The sequence below is a fragment of the Daldinia childiae genome, assembly GCF_008694065.1.
Source record: "Daldinia childiae strain JS-1345 chromosome Unknown Scaffold2, whole genome shotgun sequence".
NCBI classification, from domain to species: domain Eukaryota; kingdom Fungi; phylum Ascomycota; class Sordariomycetes; order Xylariales; family Hypoxylaceae; genus Daldinia; species Daldinia childiae.
The window spans coordinates 7,067,546-7,090,406 of NW_022984643.1; the positions used below are offsets into that span (position 1 = coordinate 7,067,546).

A 22,861-nucleotide genomic window follows, 5' to 3' on the forward strand; every position below is an offset into this window, starting at 1 on the left:
AAGAAATCTGGGGAAACTAGATGATTGCTTAAACAATATAAATATACTAATAAATTAAGTCCATACGCTAATAAAGCTTATGGTTCTATGATAGGGTTACCTGAGGCAGTTTTGGAGAGGTTAACTTTTCCAGCATTAGAACATTTTGAATGGTGTAAATTCTCCTTGTACGTCTAGTTGAAAGGAACTAGGGTTCGCTTCCCTATGTAAAAGATAACGGATGTCTGATTCCTTGTAATAGATTACGAGGAAGCAAGGGACTGTACATGTACAGGTGAGAGCCGATCAGAAGCTCACTACCGGTGCGTTGTCTTGGTAAAAATGGTTTAACGTCTCTTGGCATGTTGCTCATAGGGAGGCACTTATCGAAAAGTTATCACAAATAATGGAAGATAAGAAAGGCATTCCTCGAATAATATGTTTGCCTTCTGATGCAGTTACCCCTATTCCGGTTCATAGTTTCGTACTGCTCAAATCATCATCGTGATTCCATCCGGGCATATCTGCAAGGTCTTTCGCAGGCGCCCCGCGTCTCGACTTGAGAGCATCGCCTCCTAGTCGCCATCTCCACGCATGCGCAAGGTCTTCCGCTAGATTATCTTCTACTAGTTCGACCACATGCTTGCCGATAATAGGTAAAAGTTTGAAAGTGTGTCTGTAGACGTTAGTGACTATTCCTAGAGAACTATCTGGCTATGTTAGGTACTTACCCGCTATCTCCTGTAGCAAGAATGAAGTTCTTCCATCTTGGGTGCTCGCAGATCAGCAATGCTGCGTCCGCGGTGTCTGTGCACCAGCACAGCGCTCGATTGAAGAGCTCCTTGTGCTTAAACTGCGGCAAGAATGTCGAAACGGCTCTACGGATCGACTTCTCTGATGCGTCGGGATATGTGTCTGTAGGGTGCTTTGCGTGAGATCGGGGAACTGATATACGTTTAGGGCCTGCGGCGCCGTATGGTTGATGCTGTTTAAAGCGAGTGAAACCCGGAAACTCATCGCAGACCTTGATGATACCGTCCCTAAGGATTCTTAGCCTCTTGCTTCATGTATATCTTCATTATAGGATTGTCACTTACTCATTAGGTTCGAAGAAGAACCCAATATCGCCATTGTATACTACAGGTGAGTCCTTGTATTCGGCAGCTTCTTGAGGCGACAACTGCATCATGGCATATACCCATGCCTATTGTTAATGATTAGTATTATAGCATCTCTAGGTACTCATCAAATATCGAAATACGTACTTTAGAACAACATTGATCCTCCAAATCTACCAATGCGGGACTCCAAGCTCCAGTAGCTAGAATGACCTTGTGAGCGTAGTATTTGGTCCCATCTATCGTTTCAACACCGATGCACATCGTCTCGCCGTCTCCGAAGAGCGGTCGTTTGAAGGATCCCGCGCTATTCGGGGTTACAAGTTAGTAAATTCACAAGTCTACCTAATAAGAGTATTTTTAGTATTCTTCCTTACCCCCCGAACCCGAATTTGACTCCTTGATTTCGCAGCTCCTCGCCGATCGCATTGATTGCCTTGCCGGCAGCTAACCAGCCGCCATCGCTACTGAATATAGCTTTCCACCCCTACGTCATCTTCGTATCAGCACAGTTCGCTCACATATAAACAGACTGGGAGATCTCACCTTGATTTGGTCTCGTTGCAACAACGGCATCTTAGATAAAATTGCATCTTCGCTATCCAGCCACTCGTTACTCTTCTCTAACCCAGCATCTGCATCAAGTAGGTCTTGATAATGCCGTCGGAGAGATGCTATACCTTTCTCTGTTCCTTCGCAGTCAAGCTAGGTCGTGTCAGCGTCAAAACAGATGCTCGAGGGAGGTGACGTCTAAGTTACTCTGCCAGTATTATGGAAGAAGGGCTTAAACAATTCATCATTCTTCCACATATCTCTCGCCTCCAAGCTTAGCTGTAAATCGACTTTATTCCGTAATTGGATGCCCATAATCTTGTTGAGATCATTTCCGGCGGATTGCGCAGAAGGAATAGGATACGTATCAAGGACGGTGATGTTCGACGGTGTGTACCCGGAGCGCACCAGATGAAGAGCGGTTGACGAACCAATTGTGCCGCCTCCGCCGACGACGACAATTTTCGTGTTTGCGCGAGACATGGCCATATTCTCATACAGATAATGTTCCTTAGGTTTTACGATTTCACCTTTATCTAGTCGAGATCTTGATTATTTGCAACTAATGTTGACGATGAAATATAGAAGTATGCCGTGAAAGGTCTCTCTATCAAGACCAACACCCAATCTTCAGTGGCATGATATTGATCGCGATGTGGATTTACATAGTATTCTTTCCCGGGGTATACGGAATCAAGACCTCAAGTAACGGCCCCAGTTGGCCGGTGACAAGGGAAATTTACTAATAGCGCAAAGCAATGCTCGCCTATTAATTGGGACTGTGGAGAGGTTGAGCTCTTGTCAAATACCCACGTCCCTCTTCACGAACATCCCCTATGTATCCATATCTCTATCTACTCGCGATGTAGGTTTAAACTTAGCGTTTAACCTAGACAACTTCGCTATCTTCCTCTTAATAAGATTACTCCTCGGCTCTAGAAGCTCAGCAACACACACCTACGTCCAACTGATAGATCCACGGGTCGAGACTGCTACGGTTACCAGAATAGGGAAAGCGAGTAATAACGACAAAACTCCTAGCTGTCACTTATCGTTAAGTCGTGTATATTATTGGTTAATGTAGAGTTGTATGCGTCGGCATTGATTCCCTAAAGTTCCCAAACGGTGCCGTCTAAGGCGGGGCTAGAAAATCAAGTTCAGGGTCTTTGTGTGCTCCCATAACTTCGGGACTGCTATCGTTTCCTAAATTGGTCTAACGCTGCCGAGTTGACTACCTAGACTTTGACGCTCGCCGTGGTAAAGTAAAGGTGAACCGGATAAGACAGCTTGGTCTTCGAACATACTATTCACGTGGCTCTCATGCTCAAACCATAACGTAAAGGCTTTCTCAGAGTTTCGCGGGGCCCCAAGATATCTTTACCCTAGTCTGGAGAAGGACTACGCTATCTAAGGCCGCCATACTAGGAAAGAATCCACAGGTTATCTGAACCGCCGCCATGATAAGCGGAGGAAAGCTGATGCTCGGTATTAGACATCGCGACATGGCTGGGGTATATAGATACCTAGGCTTATATCTAATCTACCTATGTATATATATCTAGTGAAAGGCCGTGACCATGTCTACTAAGAACCTCCATTCCACTTCAGTATTCAGTACATAAGACTTATTATACTTGTACGAATAGTAATAATAGTTGAGGCAGCATCAAGTCATGTCTAAATTTGACGCTGCACCTCCCAATACCCACGCCGGTGGGGATGATGATGCACTTCGAGGACAGGGTTCACTCCCGATGAACCCGACGAATGATGCTGATGAGAGGGTCGATATGGACGCATACAGGAAAGCAGTTCCGCTATGGAAGCGAATCCACCAGCACAGCTTGACACAGATGCTTCTGCTCAGCGTGGTATGTATAAAAACGTAGTCTCGGCACTTGGAATCTTTAGACTTTCAAAATACGTTTCAAGTTCACTATTTACGGCGGCTGACATTTGGTATGTAGCAAGCGTTCTGCGGTCCAGCAATGGCAGACGCCATCGCGGGTCTCGGTGGCGGTGGTCTAGCAACTCCCCAGACGTCTAACATAGCGTATGTTTCTAATCCGAGCGAGTACCTCAGAGGTCAATTGTTAACCAAGGCATTTTGAAATAGCACGGCGATTAACTATGCGATGCTTGCTACTGTCTGTATGTTTGGCGGTCCCATCGTCAATAAACTTGGAACAAAGTGGGCGTTGGTCATTGGCGCCATGTCATTTCCTATCCGCGGATCGTCGTATTACTGCAATAGCAAGTTCGGAAATCAATGGTATCTCATTTTCGGCGGCGTCTTTACTGGCATCGGTAGCGGCTGCTGGTACGTCGCAGAGTCGGGATCCATCATGTCACTGGCACCATCCGGTGCTCGTGGTAAATACCTGGCGTTGTGGATTGTCGCTAGGAACCTCGGACAGCTAGTCGGAGGTGCTATAAAGTCAGTAATTTGATTACACCACACCGAAAAATATCAAGAAAACACAAAGCTAATGATAACATCTCAGCTTGTCCAAGAACCACGTGAAGGGAGTAGTTGGCGGAGTTACTCCTGACACTTATATCGCTTTCTTAATCATTGAAAGTCTAGCGTAAGTAACGAGCCAGCCCAAGCATAACTCATTATACCCGTCTAAACGGAATATACTGATATGCCTAGACTACCGTTCGCGTTCCTGATCTCGCCTCTTGAGAGGGTCGTGCGGTCCGACGGCACGCGCATTCTAGTCTCGGAGAAGCTCACGTTCAAGCAAGAAACTAAGCTCATCAAGTTCACTATGACCTCGAAGCTTATCCTACTTTCATCTTTATGGGCAGTCTGGTCGTTCTTCTATAGGTAAGCTACCGCGCCGACGCTGGTTTGACACAGAACTAACCAACGTAGTGGTACATGGTCAACTTATCTTGGCACCTATTTCTCCGTCCGCTCTCGCGCTTTATCTTCACTCGTTTCTCCGTTTTTCTGCATGTAAGCGAATCTTCTTTTGCTCTTATGATCTAGGATATACTGCTAAATAAAGCCGCAGTATCGGTTGCTTCGGTCTTGGCTTTATTCTCGACATGAAGTCTCTCAGCCAACGCCGTAGGGCGCAAGTTGGCCTGTTTACCGTTGTTATCCTCAACCTGGGCGTGTACATCTGGTCTATTGTCATGCAAGCCAGGTTCAACACTACAAACCCTGGTAAGATCGACTGGGATGAGTCGATCTACGCCTCATCTTTCTTACCATACTTCTTCGTCCAAACCACGGGTCCACTGTCGCAGTCGTACATGTATTGGCTTCTATCATCATTTGCGACAGATGCCCAATCCAATGTTCGTAACGGCGCAGCTTTCCGGTATGTTGATCGAGCCGACGATGCGTCACATATGAAACGAATACAATAACTAACAATTTTGATAGGTGCTTAGAAGCTGTCGGCCAAGCTATTTCGTACGGCATGAATACGCAAATCAAAGCCAATCCCCTGATCGGATTGTATGTGTTACTCTTCCCTAGAACAAATTGCTGGCCTTTGTACTGACAAACATTCCTTAGCTGTGTGACCTTCGCTCTTATGGCAGCTGCTGTAGGTCCAATGCTGATTCTAGTCAATGCTACACCAGATCGCATTCCAGCCGACGTAATACTCGAGGCACAAGAGACGCAGCAGGAGAAAAAGCTCCAAGGGCTCAAGGCTGAGGCTGAGGCATAGGGCGCTTAAATATGGGGCAACTATAGAAGTCGATTATTAGCAGGATGTAACGTCTACGACTTATATAATATAAGAAGAGATTATAGTAGGATTTATAACTGATAAAAAGTAATGTTTCGTCATTTGACTAATTGGATGAAGTCGGGGTTGATTACCTATCCCAATATACCGGGCTCTAGTCCACGACAACACATTATAAGCGATACTATTGCGCTCGATAGTTATTCAGAGTGAACTTCGAATCCTACCCCAGCGCGAAATGAGAGCATCATTTTTCTCATAAGCTCCCACTACCGTAGCCGTCGTTTCGGAGAAACTAGGACGTATACCATATCAAGTCGAACACTTTTCGTGTTTAGAAGATAAAGGGGATCATTTCTTTGGTACTCGTGGACATGTTCATAAGGGAGGTCCAAAAGGGTCACCTCCTTCAGGAACAACCTTTCGTCTTTTCGCGTCTCGTCCTTCGCCGGTTCCATTCCCAAATACCTTCTCATCTGCATCGGAGCCCACCTTTGGTTTCGGTTTTGGCACGGCTTCTTCCCTTCGCGCCTTTTGTAGGGCGACTAGATCGGCTCTATCAGGGTCTCTGCACTTGATGAGCTTCCTCCGCAAGGCTTTAATAGCTTTAGTACTTTCCGGCTATCACCTGGTAGTTAGTTACGAAGAACCAGAACCATATCTAAGCTCACTTACATCCGTCCAATAGCTAGCCATCTTCTCTGGGGGTTCTTTCTCTAGCATTTCTTTGCAGTTCTGTATGACACCCCAAACTTTAGCTTTGGCCTCTTCGCCTTGGCCTGCGAACGCCTCTCGAAGCATACGCTGCACCAATTCCTCATCAGCCATTGCCAGCGCGGCGTACATGATCTGGCTGGGTGTGTAGTGGAAATATGCATCGGTAACCAATGGACTAAATTTCAAGATGTCCCTCGTTCTCTTGTGCGCATGGTTTATCCTGTCATCATCAAAGTCGCCTAGTCTTCTGAGTTCCATGACAGTTCCTTCCAGAGCACGAAACGGATGCCTCACATCGAATGCGAAACGTATTCCCTGACATAGAACATATTCGGCAGCTAGAATCATCTCGCCGGTCGTATTCGGAAAGGTATCTGCGATCTTTTGTACGCGTATAAAATAACCCTCAGCCTTACAACCAAAGAATATGCAGGTCTTAATAAGTTCCTGCGGCGGGTATGTCATTACGCTATTGGTAAGATAAAAGCGCCGTAAAAATATGGCAGCGGTCGCTTGGATATCGGTCGGGAGTTGGCAGTATGGAGCGGCGCGCAATAGCTCGAGAGTGAAGTGATTCAAGATGGTGTATTCTTCGTCGGGGGTTAGGAAGTTAGGTAAAGGATCTACAGGCGAATCTGAGGCACGCAGACGATTAGAGATGTGAGTTCGTGCGAGGGTATTAGTTTTCTCGCGAAGGGTAGCGAGATGTGACGGGGTGAAGGACCATAGCCGATATTGGCTTGACTGTTTGTATCGGGCATCCTCGGTTGCCATGGTTATAGTTGGTGTTGATGTCGCGAGGTAGACTCGATTAGTTGTATTAAGTTATAAACCGAAGTAAATTAGCATGCGGGAATACGATACTTGGTTTGGGATTAGTTGTTGTGAACTATCCGTTTGATCAGAAGCTTTTTGATGTTGTGAAGAAGAAATTAACAAGATGAATTCAGAAGCAAATTGTTTATCTAATGCATTAGGTACCTAAACTACCTGTAATCCTTTGTTAAATGGAATGGCACCTGCACCGGGAATGGAATAGGTACAGGTGGGGTTAGGTACCTAAAATCTCCGATAGCAGGTACCTACCTCCTAGGTACCTTCTAGCCCTATATCGTTATCGATATCTCAAGCATCTAACTGAGGTCCTTAATTCTTTTAAGTCAAACAACAACAACATAATCATAGTTTCTATTCGCATGATATTGTCACCGTGGCAATGTCTCTGACAACTAAGAATTCCCATCCGGTGTTTACTATTAATTTTTCTATAGCAACATAACACCCAATAGAACTATTACCCCTAGATATATCGACATCATACTTTCTACCCCTCTAGCACTATTCGGAGTCGTGGTTGGCGCAGGTGCGTCGTCCGTAGTCGTAGTATTAGTCCCTGCGTTACCACTAACAATAGCTATCCTATCATCCAGCTGGAAGTCAATCGGGCTTGTCGTGCGGATATGGTTAACTAACACCTCATCTAAAGTATCAAGAATAACTACATCTTGAATCGGTTCTAACATATTGTCACCACCACCAGTTATGAAATCAACTGTGACAAGAGTATACTGAACCTCTTTATCGACGGGCTTATCACCGATCGTAAGACGAACAAGACGTTCACCAATAGCGTTATCCGGGTTATACTCGACTTTAATGCCACGGCTGATTTGGAAGAAGCTGGTGACATTCCGCTGATTGAATTGGTTGACACCGCTGACGAGACCCTCGAATATCTTCCATAGGTCCGCACCGCTATAATCAACCTCGACCACGGCATTGCCGAAAGGAAAAGACGTGAGTACCTCGCCTCGCGTAATAGGTCCAGAATCGATGGTAGCGCGGATACCCCCTGCATTTGTGAGAGCAAAGGCTGCTTTGCTTCCACCGTCTACACGATACTGTAGCATTGAGCTGTAGAGATATTTACGTTAGCAACCCTCGAAGAGATGGACACACAGGTGTCTACAACTTACTCGGATACCAAGTCACCCAGGGTACACTCTCGCTTTTGACAGGTTGACTGGTCGAGCACAATATTCGTAGTACCAATCTCCTCTGCTGCAAACTTTTCGAATGGCTTCCTCCATTCATCAACCTGTTCCTGCAAATCCTCATCTTGCTTAGTGGTATTCGTCATATGTATGGGGGCACCGTGGTAGGCAAGTATTTTTCCCTCCGAATCGAATGTAACGTCGATATAACCCAAATACTCTCCCCAACGATAAGCGGTAACGATGAAGACTTCATCGCCATCCTTGTTTGTCTCGAGGGTGGGATACTTGCCTTCGGCGCCCTCCATATCGCCAAGTAGCGTGTGACTATGACCACCCATGATGAGTTGAAGGCCGGTAGTCTCACGAGCTAGACGTTTGTCCTCTTCGTACCCGATGTGCGTGATAGCTGCGATTCGAGTGATGTTCGTCGTGCTGCGGATTTCGTCGATCGAGGCCTGGACTGCAGCGATCGCATCTGTGAACTTCGTACCGTCACCGGGATTGCTGATTCCGGATGTTGTCTCAGTTGTCACGCCAATAACAGCTAATTGGTACTGATCGAAGATATGATATGGTTTGATGGTAGAGTTTAGCTTCTCATTGTCCGATATAATGTTTGCAGATATAATAGGGAACGTCAGGTTTTTTAAGAAGTCGCCTAATTTATCATCGCCGCTATCGAATTCATGATTTCCTAGGGTCATGGCGTCGAACCCGAGTTGATTGAGGGTCTCGGCGATTTTTTCACCACCGTAGAATGAATAGAACAGAGTGCCTTGAAACTCATCCCCCACGTTCAACAATAAGCTGTCGTTGTGGCCCGGTCGCGTGTCGTCAATGACCGTCTTGATACGAGCATAACCGCCATAACAGCCCTTTGAAGGATTGGTGCAATCAGTCCCTGATGAAGAGAACTCATCTAGGTGCGCGTGTACATCGTTGACGTGGTAGAACGATATGTTAAAGTTGCCGTCTGTATCAATAAAGCGCTTCGACAGGCGCTTGCTATAGAGCGAGTCTTCAGCTGAAGCCAGGCCAGCTATACTGGCGGCTATAGAGAGGACGAAGAAAGAAGGAACGCGAACCATTGTCACGCGGTCGGATCAATCCACTTGTTGAGTCTATATAGCACACGAGAACGACGAGCAACGCAGCGGAATGCTCCCGACCCTTACTCGCAAGTTAGTTGATAAGTAACGACCTTCAATTGCACTGGAAAACAGGAATAGGCGTCGGATTTAAATAAGATACCTACATATGTATATAGTCCTTTCCGAGCTTGCTTCTCGATCTAGACCTGTGGTATCGCGACGGGAAGCATTTGCGCGACGTCGTACGGCACAGGTACAAACATTATCTACAAAGGAGCTTCCAATTCGATCCAGACCATGCTAATATCTGGGCGGCTTAACCCGATAAGCCAGGTCGATGAGATACGCAGTCTTGGCAGTGAGCTACAAGAGTTGTCCAACTGCGAATCTCATTAGCACGTGGGAATATCTCACAAATATGTACAAGGTAGCATCTTGTTAATAGATTAGAAATATCTGAAGGCCTTGGCATTGACATTGATATATATTACAAGTTATGAATAAGTAGGTACTAATGGCAATTAGGTAAAGGTATTCTAATTCTTGTTGTCCGAACTGTATTAAAAACCAAAGATAAACATCAGCGTCCCAAACTGGGGATATGATAACCACACAGTTGTTGCGTGCCTTATTGCTTATTGCTTATTGCCTTGTTAAGGGACTAACCTAGGTTACGAGATGGAACTCCTAGAAAACCCAAGCGACTCATGCTGGATTGTAGCCTCTTAAAGTTGATGCAACAGTTTATATAGTTACTTGAAAGAATAAGACAACGTCGCGAAGCTGATTCCAACTGGCAAATATCAAATCAATAGAAGGGAACAACTACCTGTTAAATAGGTGGATGTTCTCTAAGTATAACAAAAGGCTTTAAACTTAACTATAGTTACCATTTAACAAATAAGGTAAATATTTGCATAGTTAAATTAACACGTCTCAACTGAATTGAGACTGCTTGCTTTACTGTTACGGAAATAGAGGCATGACGCGCTACGTCACAGACCAGACGATCGGATGAAGAGTGCTGTGTGATCGCCAAGTGGGGAGGATATCTGGGGTCGAAATGGTTTGGGATCAGTAGAGGAAAAGCGCTTTGACAAGCGCTGGCACGAAACCTCAGCGAAGTTATTGATACGAGCGAACTCAAGCGAAGAAGAGTAGTTTAGTTATATTTAGTAGGTGAAATTGTCTTCATATATAACAAGAAAAGCTAGCAAACTTTGAAAGCTCCCTTAGACTCCCCATCCAGTAGTTCCAGTAGTATAACCAGCCCATAATCAATAACGCCCAACTTCTCGATACACATGTGGGGGAGCTAGAATATTTCTTATCGCCGTATATTCTTGGCATCGTGTTTCTATATGTGTAATGTAGATTCCATCCTCTAAAGGTGTTGTTGTTTCGGCTGACTATCAGTTCGTTACTACTAAACTAACACTTAAGTAAGCGCAAACTAGAAATTCATAGTGTTTATTACCTGCTCCTCTCGCTCCTAAAATATTCGTAATTACAGGCGTGGCAAGTTGGATTTTATTTAGCCTTCTATCGAGTGTCCTTTAGGAAAACTACCATGATCGGATTATATACCTGTTTAACATATATGGCTTTGCAAATAATCTCACGCTAGCATATTTATAGTCAAACATAGGTAGATAGGGGCTACAATAGAAGGATTGATATAGGTAGAGTACCTAATATACTTACGATGATGCCTCGCTTCCGCGAATCTACACAGTCATTGTCATGAAAACAAGTTATATCTGTTGTTGTCCGGGTTGTGACATATATAGGGCGCTACTTTCAACTACCACGACCAGTGCTTCAGGGGATAGCTGGATACTATGGATTTCGGGAGCTCTGATCAGTTTACATGATTTCACGCTTACGCTAATGGCTCACTACATAACTTCCAAAGAACAATACCTATGTTCGTCTGGACAGTCGCTATAAGCGCTTATTCGGGCGGTAAATGTTGGCGTCGAAACGCTCATTATCTAGCCAGCGGCTACGATTTAAGTGTCGAAAATAGAAAAGATAAGTAGCATGCATTAATCAAGTAAAGCATTTCGTATTTCATCAGATAATGCAGTTAAACACCCATCTCCATCCTCATGCAGACCCCCTGTCAGACCAATGTAGTCTAATGATTCTAGGCGTTCCATTGAACGATTTTACCGGCCAAGTAACAAAAAGCCTTGGAACGATTCTATCTCTGCAGTAAAAACAACTGGATAGTAGGCGCGCTTGTTGAAACGGGTACGAAGGGGCGCAGTTCGATCGTAATACGAATTAGCGGTTTGAAATAGGTAAGACACGGTGGACTTTACTGGGTGCGGGTAACTGTTACTTTTTTGTGAGTCGATAATGGTATTCATATCACGTTGAACAAGAGAAAATGGTTTGTTGATTTTATGTTTATTGATAATTATTTTCTTCTTCGTACTCCCCTGAGATTGGAGATTGGAGATTGGAGAAATGCAGGGTCTTGCAGTGGCTGTCCAACCCCGCGGTCGGCGCGTCTTAGGTACAATTATAGGTACAATAAATGCATGTAAGTACCTAGGTACATATATGTATAATTCTTGGAAATGGAAGGTGGTCAAAAACTAATTTATCAATCTCGGTAGCCAATAAAGGCTCCTGCCCGAAGTTCGCAATAATTGTTTATTGTAATCCATCGTCTCTTCTCATCCAACGATATCTGACTGGAATCAAGGTATTTTTAGTGTTTTGGATTGAGTCTGTTCTTATTCGATACGAGGTGAGTTTTCTCATCAGGCAGCTCAAAATGATGAACTCCATTACGTACATAAGTATATTACCTTTAGGTAGGTAAGGTACATGCCTTCTATTTCATGCTTTTAGACATATTGAAGTAACCTTAAGTGCCGTTCCACTTGATCAATTGACCAATCGATAATTGATAAGCTACCTAACCTAATGTACCTATAGAAGCAGAGGTAGTGGCATGTCATTTATCCATTACGTGACCCCCCCTTCAACCCTTCAACCCCCCTTAACCGCCTCAATCTCTATCCGCTCTGCCACTGTAACCTCCTTTTTAGTTGCCACGCTACTACACTACTACGTTGATCTCGCATTGATAAAACATCCTAGTCGTTCAAGCAGAAGCCAAGGTTTAAAACTTGTTTAACTCTGTCTTTGCCTTTCATTCTAAGTATATTTTTCCCCTTCTTCCTTTCTTCTCTTTTTACCTTAAATAATATACCAGAATAATAGAGTCGCCAGGTAGTCTCTTAATCAAAGGAATATCGTCTTTTCCTTTTACAAAAAAATAATTGGTGTGCGATACTCGGCTCTTATTAACATACGAGGATACCTACCGGGAGCTCTCCTCCGCTTAACCCCCTATCCCCTTGATCTACATCGTACGCGTCTAGCCTTAGATCGATTCTCCACCGCGGTCCACCACGTCTACAGCTCGTTCCCCATTCCAGAAGCCCCAGGCCTAGAGCTTCTTCTCCTTGAATTTGCTCTTTATCCACGGCCCCGAGTCAACGCTAAATAGATATCCAATAATTATTCCATACCAACACAACTTTCTTTTGGATTCCCTTTCTTTCTGGTAGCAGGACTCCCATAGATTACATTTTATATTCCGTTCCTTTTAGACGACCAATCAGCTCGGAGACATCAGTTAGAAACGTCGCCAATATGAATTTTACTAAGAAGATGGATCGCGCCTTTCAATGGGCTGGCGAGAAGATGGGTCATGAGGCCAAAACTGGTCATACAGACGAATTCAAGAGTCTGGAGACAGAGATGGCTCTTCGACATGACGGTATAGAACCTATACGTCGTTTGCCGACTTAAATTAGTAAACTAATGTTCATTTTATACTATAGGCTACGAACGTCTTCAAAAATCCATGAACACTTATGTCAAGTCGCTTTCTCGCAAGGGTGAGACATTCGAAGACAAGGAGAAGGGTCTCCCTGTCAGCTACCTTGGACGGACAATGATGAGCCACGGCGAGGATTTCGAGCCGGACTCAGAATTTGGCAATTGCTTAGTTGGTATGTTATAATATCGGGATGAAGAATATGATGGGCAACAGCTGACATTGGAACGATGGTATAGCCATGGGTAGGGCCAACGAACGCATCGCTGGCATTCAGGAGACATATGTTGCGCATGCTACCTCTTACTGGTTAGAAGGGCTAGAGCGGTCGCTAGCTATGATGAAAGAATACCAGGTTTGTTATCCAATACTTGTACGTGAGGGTCTTGTTAGACAAGCTAACGCCAGCTTCTATTAGTCTGCCCGTAAGAAGCTCGAGAACAGACGTCTCACATATGACGCAAGCATGGTAAAGATGCAAAAGGCGAAACGAGAAGACTTTAGACTTGAAGATGAGCTTCGAACCGCAAAAGCCAAGTACGAGGAGTCGTCTGAAGATGTACTTCGCCGAATGCAAGATATCAAGGAGGCCGAAGCTGAATCCGTGCGCGACCTTACGTGTTTCCTTGATTGCGAGTTGGACTACTACGAACGCTGTGCCGAGGAGCTCCGTCGTGTGAAGCAGGAATGGGTTGCTGGTCAGGGTCAGACATCCGGCGGTTCTCGACCTTCTGAGCTTAGTGTCTCGCGACGTTCGACGAGAAGTAGGAGCAACACAGCCCAATCATTTTCGGAACGAAATGATCGCACTGAACGATGGGCAAGCCGACAAGACAATTACGACCGAGACGAACCAACCCCCGAGCCTGTGCAGATGCCCATTCGCTCAAGCCCGTACCGTGGAAGTGGATCAGTAACTCCTGAGGCGCAAAGACCGGGGATTAGTCGGGCAAGTACACACGCGGGTGCATTTGATGGGCCACCACCAAGACAACAGTCGTACCGTGAACCTCCAGTCCCGCCTTCCGATTCACTACGCAAGACGCCCATGGCACCACCCCCAGCTATAGGATCTCTCCGCAACAATTTGCGCCCCGTAAATAGAGTCCAGACCAACCAGAATTTGAGCCCCGACGTCTACGTAGATGATTACGACACGACCAATAGTAGCGGGAGCCCAGACTACGATCGCAGCGAAAGCCCTGCCACGAGCTATGGGAGTTTAAGTCGCACTACGAGTAACACCGGGTTACGTACTACGGGGACGACGGGAGTGGTAAAAAAGGCTCCTCCACCACCACCTCCGAGCAGAGCTAAGAAACCGGCGCCACCTATTCCCTCTAGACCAGCGGGGTACTAAGGTAGCGGTAAATGTCTACAACTCATTTTTTTATCCTAAAGTGCGGGCCTCGGGCACTTGAAGTGGACATATTGGCGATCAAATAAGTGTAATTGCTTAATTTGGGATGTGTTTTACATAGGCAACAGGCCTATGCTGAACAGGGAAGGATTTTGATTGCGCGGCGTTTGGTGTATTTGTATATCGTAGACTTCGCAACGAGGATAACTTCGTGAGTCAAAGATACATGGACTGGCTCCTTTATTTTGATACTTCATCTTTTAGGACTATACGTGATATAGTGTTGTGATATTCGTACCTATCGTGTTGTTGAACGATTTCGCGAGACTCCACTAGATACTGGCTTGTATTGTTGATATGCGTACTTCGTGCACGCCTATCATATGCATGTTATATGATGCGACTATACATGAACGCCTCGCGAGTCATACCTCGGTGCCCAATCGGCAATATTACAATTCATGAGTGAAATTATTAGTATATATTTCTGACTTACGGACGAGAGGCTATAGCTCATTACTCGTTCTTACGTTAGGAGCGCGATGTGCTTTAGCTCACTACGATAGTAAGTTAGTATGATAGAAGTAAAGATTTATTAAGATAGAGCTCGGGGAAAAAATTTATAGGAAACTGAGCGACTTACTTTTGAACCTGCTGTCCCACTTTCATAGGCGCGTACTCAACCTCGTCTCCCTCGTCGCGACCAAGGTTAAAGTTAGCAGCGCGCACATCCCTAGCTCGGGCGGCTAGGGTAGGAATAGGCTCTAGGTCATAATCGCTGCTTAGGTGCCAGAAGAAGGTGCTGCTAATGCGTACGAGGGGCCGGTCGGGATGTTCCCGCCGCCGTGCGGCAACCGTGTTGAGCGTAGACGAATTAACCACTACTTCGTGGTATCCAGCCTTCACCAGTCCGCCCGTTAGGTGCTCAAGCTGCTTCCCAGCCTGTACAAGCAAGTAGCTTCCTGACGAGGAGGCAGAGGGACGCGGGATGCTGACAGCGATACGTCGACCCGTGTTTCGTGCCCATATGTGGAGTCCCGGATATCGGGAACGCCCGTGAATCGTTAAGAAATTTAAATCAGTATGGAAACCAGCCAAGATGGTGTCCTTTTGCCCAAACTTCTCAAGGTCGGATGCTGTTGGGGCTAGAAGGTGTGGGCTAAATTGTCATACGAATTAAAGGTTAGAGTTTTGAATAACAGGGCTATCTACCTAGGTAATATAGAGGTAGGAGGATATGGAAGAGAAGTGAGCGTAACTTACCCATATCGCCCAGCGTCTGTAAAAGTTTCGGCGGGGAGTCCCATACCAATGGCGGCCATCTCGGCGACCCCCGAAACACTAACTCACGAGCAATCGCTGTTAGTCAATGTGACATTTACTACACTGCTCAGATAGGAGTCTCCGAAGCAGAGGCAGTGAATAATCAACCCAAGCTATACTCACGCGCTCTTCATACTCTTTCCCCACGTCTCCATAACGGGCGTCCATCTCTCCTTGATTTCAGGGGCATCCGGAATCACGTTCTCGGCATTCAGGCCCGGGAATTGCGTAGTGTAAGGCGCGGGCTCGCCCATGCGCCACTATGACAACGAGGATTAATATGTATTCTTGTACGCGAGACACCTCTATGGTATAGATAGGGGTTTAAAAGCATAGTTGGGTTGAATGAGAGAAGCCTTATATGTGGGTATATGGCTCCTGAACTGAATTATTAAAACACGTACAAAAAAGCGACATTTGGGATCCGGTTGATGACCACTGATGTCAAGGGGTCGCTCCTCCGGGGCTAGGCGCTCGATAACGTGTAGGCATGGTTCGTCGACGGCACACTTGGGCTTTTCGGTATTTTCAAGTGTAACGCCGACTTGGTAGCCTAGCTCCGGCCGCTCGTCACGCCGTAGAAGTTCAGCTGGTTGTGCGAAGTAGTCTTCCAGTAGGTCTAAGAACGCCTCGTTGTCTGATTCTGACACCCGCGAGTCGTGTAGTACCAACGCTCCGTACGTTGCGAGCGCCCGGGCTGCGCGTAAGCATTCTTCCTGTACCTCCGGACTAGTTTCCGGGTTGTTTCGGTAGATGTCTAGATCGATAACCGGGAGATCCATCGAAGGCTCCTCCGCTACCACAAATTCGGTCATAGTAGGGTTCTTTGAGAACAGAAATTACCTATTATTTTCTTCTTGTTTACTCTTTGATTTATAACAACTGAAAGCGATGTATTTCTGTGAGTATCTTATGCGGGCGCCTAGTGAACAGGATGTTGCTATTCCAGGTTTACGTCTAGGAAGAGCAGATAAGAATAAGCTCTTCAGTTATAAATGACTGCTAACATAACTTAGAGCTTAAATTTTGGGGTATCACACGGCAAAAGGAAGATCAGCTGAGATGCTAATCGTTCGTGGTAGGTAGTACCTTATGAATGACCTTGTGAATGGATCGATCATGCGGATTAGGGGAATATCACCAATTAAAGATGGAAGAATTTAAGAATTTAGTGTATGTATTCCGTAGTTAAATCGGAAACCGCCGGGTATAGTCGGTCCCCACCTCCGTGCCGATTCGATATACGTTCTAGAACCCTCTGACTAATAAAATCTGGGTTGTGTTTGTCGCGTCTCCACTTCATATCTTTTATCCATTTCAACTTATTTATCACGTCACTAATATCCATTACAAAATGCCATTCTCGAGGACGAGGACTGGTTGTTATACTTGTAGAGAGGATGGCTATAAGTGTGATGAGCAAAAGCCATTTTGTGGGAGATGTATTCGTCTCCAGAAGACATGCAAAGGATATGGAGTCAGACTTAAATGGCAGCCCCTTCAGGGGTTATCAAAATCGAAGCGGGCCAGAAACACACGGCAACAGAAGGAATATTCAAACGATGAGACGACCCCGACATTATCTAGTGAGTCCATAGGTCCAATGGTAAGATATGACCCATCACGTATTATACCGAATGATGTTCATCCGGTAAATCGCTATCTCCTTAATCATTGGTCGACAACACTGGTCACGATGGTATCCATGGTATCGACCTCCCAAAACCCATTTCTTGTTCATTTAACTCCAATGATATCGCATTCAATAGCTCTACGGTCTGTCTTATGCTCAATCGCAGCTTGTCATTTGGCGATACTAAGGAACGAGAATTCATTTCATACCTTAGCGACCCGGTATCGACTCGTTGCTGTTTCCGCCCTACGGCAAACGATTCAAAATGAAGATCCGGAGCTGTCACTTGCCACCATTCTAATGCTCCAAGTCTCAGATAGACTCTTCACCGTGGATTCCGGGGTCGATCATCTATCCGGGGCGAAAGCCATTATTAATCAGGCCGGCATCAATAAATGGAACAGCTCTAGGGCTTCATTCCTCCTTAGTCTTTGTTCCTATCACGACATATTGGCCTCTGTTTCTCGGGGGAAAAGTCCAGTTTTTGAATTCGACGGAGAGTTTCCAATCGAGGGTATGGAATCTATGAAGGAACTTACTTCCGTACTGCGAATTGTTGGACAGATTAGTAGGATGCGGGACCAAGATGCGAAACACCTTGATGCATGGGGTTACGCCATTGAAGAAATTCTCAATGAACTCGACCAGTCTGAGGGCACGATGGGAGATGTGGAACATACTGTACAGGCATACAGATATGCTGCGTACATCTATCTATACCGGGTTTGGCATAACAAAGGCGCACCAGATCCATCTGCGTTAAAGTATGCTCGAAGCTGCTTGGCTCATCTTAGCCTTGTTGCAGTTGGCTCACCTCTCGTATCAGCCCAGGTTTGGCCACTCTGGACTGCCGGCTGCGAATCCATCGACGTTGACCAGCGTCAATTTGTACTAGATAGGATTGATGCTATGTATGAAGCTCGCCACCTTCCCTCGCTCCGAAGGATTAAACAAGACATTGTGGATGTCTGGAATATTAAAGACGAGCAACGAAACTTGATCGGAGTCGATAACGTAGACTGCATCAAAGCTATATTACGAAGTCGACAAAGAGAGGCCGACCTTACTTGATCATTGACAACGTACTTTGATATGGAGAGACCCGAGACATACGTTGCCGCTCTATACTCCACATCATGAATAACTCAATATTTGACCTTACCTTGGGACTACAAAGTAACTACGTCCTCAAGTTAATGCAATACCTATGAGAATATACCGAGACCGCAATATCTTGGGCTTAACCACGCTGGACTTGAATAGAAGCCGTGAATGATTTCCGCTATTTCACGACGCTGGAGGAATAGGATGCGAAGAAAGGTGAACCGTTCGAAGTTATGCCGTCTTCGGAGACTTCTCGGAGACTTTTCTCGTTAGGAAATATATCTACCTACCGGCTTAAGGTATGGGACGGAGCCTTGATGAATATTCTCCCGAGCTGCAAGTAATGGGGTGCGCTCGAGAATATTACTGCGGAACGGCGATTTTCACCATACTGATAACTTATAAGCAATATCCAACCTGATTCTCTCAATTGAAGCCCGGACCTGTTATCTTGGTATTTAATATGGTAGATGGAAAGCTGGAGTAGCTAAGTCGAGTTCAATTTATCGACCAGAGCTAGAATATTAAAATCTTTCGTGCCTCGAAATAGGACGGATAATGAAAGAAACCTAAATATGGGTATGATGCGAAATACGGCGGTATGACCGAAATACTTGCTGTGCGGCGGAACGCACGGGCCAGATTATATAGTGATGTGACTATCCATTCATCCGACCTTTTTGTTTCTGTTCGACCGATCCGGCGGCGCATAACCCCGGGGCCGGAATCGTGATAGAGAGATGGAGTATATTAAAGTCGTGAACTTCCATATTGCCCAAAGATGGCTGTGCTGTGTATGGAGCTTTATATTCGTTTAACATCAACATCATGAATAAGGTAGTCGAAGAACGGAGAAGATCTCGAAAATATGATATCCTCCTACTTGGAGCTACTGGGTACACCGGGTTGTTGACAGCCGAGTACATTGTTCGTCATCTTCCCGTTGATCTGAAATGGGCTATTGCTGGTCGTTCAAAGTCTAAGCTAGAAGGTCTCTCTAACAAGCTCAAAGACCTGGACCCAGAGCGCGTACAACCAGGTAAGCAGCCACTTACGACTTCGCTTAGCTACACCCATCATACCGAATTAACTAAGAATGATTATATAGAGATCGAGGTAGTTACATTTGACGATTCCAGTCAACTCGGTTCCGTTGTTAAGAATAGTAAAGTCTGTATTAGCGTAGTCTTATACTGGCAGGTTGGAGAAGTCGTTGCAAAGTCTTGTATCGAGAACGGTACGGATTATATTGACGTGTAAGTCTGCTGCTCTACGTTAGGTTTCTAACCCATTTAGCGTTGGCAATTTCTAACGTTATACAGGGCTGGAGATATACCACTGTTGCGTACGCTTATCGACAAATATCACGATGCAGCCGTAAATGCTAGCATTGCCGTAAGCACCTAATCTTGAATACGGCTCATCTGAAGTAAGGCCTTGGCTTACTAGTATTGGTGATAGTTAATTCACCTCTGTGGGGTATTTTCCGGGCCGCAAGATCTTCTCACCTGGGCTGCAGCGCGGGAGTTGGCGCAGAAGACCTCCTTGAAAACGAAGGAATTGGTTTTTTCCGCAGCAGAGTTCGAGTGAGTATTAAATCCTAACCTTTCCGTGTAATCTCTCATAGTTATTGACCTTCTCTCTCTGTTTAGGGCTGTTGTTAGCGGTGGCTCGGCTAGTTCATTATTAGCTGAGAGCACTTATGACCCTCAAGTTGTCACGGAAGCAAAACAACCATGGGTGCTGTCACCCATTAAGAGACCACAGACTTCTACGCCCGCCAGTTTTTTCGGCATGCGTAAGGACCCAACCCTCGGCTTGCTGTCGGCGTCATCATTTGGTGCCGTAGAGAACCGGGCATTAGTGCACAGGACATGGGCTCTATTACAAGATACAGACCAAGGGTACGGACCAAACTTTCGGTACAATGAGTACATCAAAGTTTCTTCCGCAGCAGATGGAATATTACGCATTCTGACATTTATCCTTGTGAGGGTTGCCCTAAAGTTTGGGCCCACGAGGCATATCTTGAGATTGATCTTCCCGAAACCTGGTGAAGGACCTGATGTCGAAAAAGAGCGCTCGTCGAGAGTGAAATTCGAGGCTATAGCTATTGCGGACACGAATAGCGGTAATGCGCCTCGTGCATATGCAAGCTTCTCATATCCCTCAGGCGGTTATCACATCACTGCCCTCTTCCTAGCGCAGGCAGCTGCATCATTACTCTACACTAGAAGTCTAGCAGGCCAGTTTTCTGGGGGTTGTCTCACACCAGTTTTCCTCGGCGAGGACTTTTGGAGGAGAATTCAAGAAGCGGGCGCAGTCCTTCAAGTCAACATGGTTTAAGAATATTTAAGTCTGGAATTCTGTATGCATAGGTACCTAAATTACGGGGGTAAATTATTATTTAGTATGTTCTCTAGCCCTCGACATTATTTTACCACCTATATATCAGCTTTTGTTTTTGTGTACCTGTTATATTGGTTTCCTCTTATTATCGCACGACGGATCCAAGTTTTGGTAATATGATGAAACTCCTTTCATAACCCAGCCTACCTACCTGGGAGGTACCTAACCTATTAACTCAACTAAGTTAGTTTAAATTCGACCTCCGTCTCTCGGAGATGCAGTGCTTGTGGAACAAATGATAAATACCTAAACCTAGACCTATAAACTCTTGTGGCTTAAGTTGCCCCATCTTCTCAGAGCCACACCCATTACTCATGATCTTGGCCTATCTATGACACCCGAAGAATCAAAAATGAAGTCGATTAACCTATTAATTGGTCGACCAACCCCGAATTTACAAGCAGCAGACAAGCTGGCAGCAGCATCTCAAATAATCCTGTCGCAGCCCCAGAAATCAGACTTGGCGTTGACATACGGCCCTGATCATGGCGAGGATAGTATTCGTGAACATATTGGGGATTGGCTCAGTCAGAAATACTGTCCCATATCTGGCCATATCACCCAAGATCGTATCATCATTACCAACGGCGCCTCTGGAGCACTTGCGGGAATTCTGCAGAAGTTTACGGACCCGTCATATACGCGTCGCATATTTCTTGTAGAACCTACTTACTTCCTTGCCGTCCAGACGTTTCTAGATGCAGGCTTTGGTCAGAAAATGCGAGGTGTCCCCGAAGATGATGAAGGTATTGACCTAGAGTATTTACGACATCGGTTGGAAGAGGACAGCAAGACTGATGATGTCTTGAATACTGGCGTACCTCGCACCAAAATTTCCTCTCAGGGGTATGGGAAACTTTTCAAATATATCTTATACGTGGTTCCAACACTATCAAATCCCAGCGGGAAAACAATGTCAATGCATCATCGTACGGCACTGGTCGAATTAGCACGCCAGTATGATATTCTCCTGATTGCAGATGATGTCTATGACTTTCTTGCCTGGCCAGCGGATGACAGTATTTCACATGGAGGCCTAGAATTTCCCCCGAGGTTAGTGGATGTCGATCGGCAGATGGCTGGATCGAGCGAATGGGGGAATACTGTAAGTAACGGATCTTTCTCGAAGCTGGCTGCTCCCGGACTTCGGGTAGGTTGGTGTGAGGCGATGCCGAACTTTATACAGGGGCTATCTACAGTGTAAGTCTACGGATCTCTCAAGCAATTAGGAGAGATAGTTTTGACAACCTAGCTTCTAGCGGGGCTACTATGTCCGGCGGTTGTCAAGCGCAGTACACTTCCTTCTTAATCGACGACATGTTAGTTTCTGGGGTTTTAGAACATCATATACAGAATACTTTGATCCCGACATATCGAAGAAGATATAACGCCCTTGTGGAAGCTATTAGAACTTACCTATGTCCACTCGGAATAAGGATATCAACGGGGAAGCCATACGAAACATTTGCTATAGACGGCGAGGGTAAGCGTGTGCCAACTATACTGTTGGGAGGATTCTTTCTTTACATAGATTTTCCAAACGGGAATCAATTCCCATCAGCGACCGAAATCATCCGCATTGGTCGTGAGGAGTTCGGCCTAACTATTGCATCAGGAGAGATTTTCGCCGTCAAAGGAGATCCCGAAAGTCTCAAGAGGGCCCAGTCAACTTTCAACCTAGGCACTAGGCTATGCTGGGCATGGAATGAAGAAACGGTATTGATTGAAGCAATTCAGAGATTTGCGAAAGCTATCCAGCGAGCACAAGTATCGCGATTATAGTTCATCGGGGGCATCTTGATGCATGCTTAAGAGTCAGCCATACTTGGAGTTAGTTGTTATCTACTAGGCAGTGTTGATTCTCTCTCTCTCTCTCTCTCTCACCCTAAAAATCAAGGAAAGGGGTTGAATAGTTAACTAAGAGCAATGATACCTTAAATATTTCAAGTACTTAAGGTAAACAATATTCGTATTTGAATAATTACGATAATTTGCCGCTCAAC

At 45.5% G+C, this 22,861-nt stretch overlaps 9 protein-coding genes across 9 annotated transcripts; 5 read left to right on the top strand and 4 right to left on the bottom strand.

Annotated features, from left to right (window-relative positions):
* Positions 1–453: 453 nt before the first annotated feature.
* GL218_02731 (L-saccharopine oxidase) lies at positions 454–2,138 on the bottom strand (the record flags this gene model as incomplete). Its single annotated transcript, XM_033579265.1, has 7 exons — positions 454–655; positions 711–1,019; positions 1,077–1,183; positions 1,245–1,404; positions 1,475–1,584; positions 1,644–1,802; positions 1,857–2,138. The coding sequence occupies 7 exons, from the start codon at positions 2,136–2,138 to the stop codon at positions 454–456; spliced, it is 1,329 nt and encodes a 442-aa protein (XP_033438548.1).
* Positions 2,139–3,322: 1,184 nt separating this feature from the next.
* GL218_02732 (uncharacterized protein) lies at positions 3,323–5,341 on the top strand (the record flags this gene model as incomplete). Its single annotated transcript, XM_033579266.1, has 9 exons — positions 3,323–3,520; positions 3,617–3,702; positions 3,766–4,086; positions 4,154–4,237; positions 4,306–4,482; positions 4,531–4,614; positions 4,673–4,984; positions 5,050–5,124; positions 5,185–5,341. The coding sequence occupies 9 exons, from the start codon at positions 3,323–3,325 to the stop codon at positions 5,339–5,341; spliced, it is 1,494 nt and encodes a 497-aa protein (XP_033438549.1).
* A 399-nt stretch (positions 5,342–5,740) lies between these two features.
* Positions 5,741–6,853, bottom strand: GL218_02733 (Cyclin CCL1; the record flags this gene model as incomplete). Its single annotated transcript, XM_033579267.1, has 2 exons — positions 5,741–5,983; positions 6,038–6,853. The coding sequence occupies 2 exons, from the start codon at positions 6,851–6,853 to the stop codon at positions 5,741–5,743; spliced, it is 1,059 nt and encodes a 352-aa protein (XP_033438550.1).
* A 491-nt stretch (positions 6,854–7,344) lies between these two features.
* Positions 7,345–9,164, bottom strand: GL218_02734 (5'-nucleotidase; the record flags this gene model as incomplete). Its single annotated transcript, XM_033579268.1, has 2 exons — positions 7,345–7,993; positions 8,056–9,164. The coding sequence occupies 2 exons, from the start codon at positions 9,162–9,164 to the stop codon at positions 7,345–7,347; spliced, it is 1,758 nt and encodes a 585-aa protein (XP_033438551.1).
* A 3,678-nt stretch (positions 9,165–12,842) lies between these two features.
* Positions 12,843–14,389, top strand: GL218_02735 (uncharacterized protein; the record flags this gene model as incomplete). Its single annotated transcript, XM_033579269.1, has 4 exons — positions 12,843–12,969; positions 13,034–13,204; positions 13,269–13,384; positions 13,448–14,389. The coding sequence occupies 4 exons, from the start codon at positions 12,843–12,845 to the stop codon at positions 14,387–14,389; spliced, it is 1,356 nt and encodes a 451-aa protein (XP_033438552.1).
* Positions 14,390–14,915: 526 nt separating this feature from the next.
* GL218_02736 (uncharacterized protein) lies at positions 14,916–16,527 on the bottom strand (the record flags this gene model as incomplete). The annotated part of the gene is made up of 5 exons (XM_033579270.1): positions 14,916–14,946; positions 15,033–15,548; positions 15,653–15,730; positions 15,836–15,972; positions 16,117–16,527. The coding sequence occupies 5 exons, from the start codon at positions 16,525–16,527 to the stop codon at positions 14,916–14,918; spliced, it is 1,173 nt and encodes a 390-aa protein (XP_033438553.1).
* Positions 16,528–17,066: 539 nt separating this feature from the next.
* GL218_02737 (putative fungal zn binuclear cluster domain containing protein) lies at positions 17,067–18,416 on the top strand (the record flags this gene model as incomplete). The annotated part of the gene is made up of 2 exons (XM_033579271.1): positions 17,067–17,298; positions 17,560–18,416. 2 exons carry the CDS (start codon positions 17,067–17,069, stop codon positions 18,414–18,416), a joined length of 1,089 nt encoding a protein of 362 aa, XP_033438554.1.
* Positions 18,417–19,277: 861 nt separating this feature from the next.
* Positions 19,278–20,795, top strand: GL218_02738 (uncharacterized protein; the record flags this gene model as incomplete). The annotated part of the gene is made up of 5 exons (XM_033579272.1): positions 19,278–19,488; positions 19,558–19,705; positions 19,772–19,844; positions 19,911–20,035; positions 20,102–20,795. 5 exons carry the CDS (start codon positions 19,278–19,280, stop codon positions 20,793–20,795), a joined length of 1,251 nt encoding a protein of 416 aa, XP_033438545.1.
* A 394-nt stretch (positions 20,796–21,189) lies between these two features.
* GL218_02739 (uncharacterized protein) lies at positions 21,190–22,640 on the top strand (the record flags this gene model as incomplete). Its single annotated transcript, XM_033579273.1, has 2 exons — positions 21,190–22,058; positions 22,118–22,640. The coding sequence occupies 2 exons, from the start codon at positions 21,190–21,192 to the stop codon at positions 22,638–22,640; spliced, it is 1,392 nt and encodes a 463-aa protein (XP_033438546.1).
* Positions 22,641–22,861: the final 221 nt, after the last annotated feature.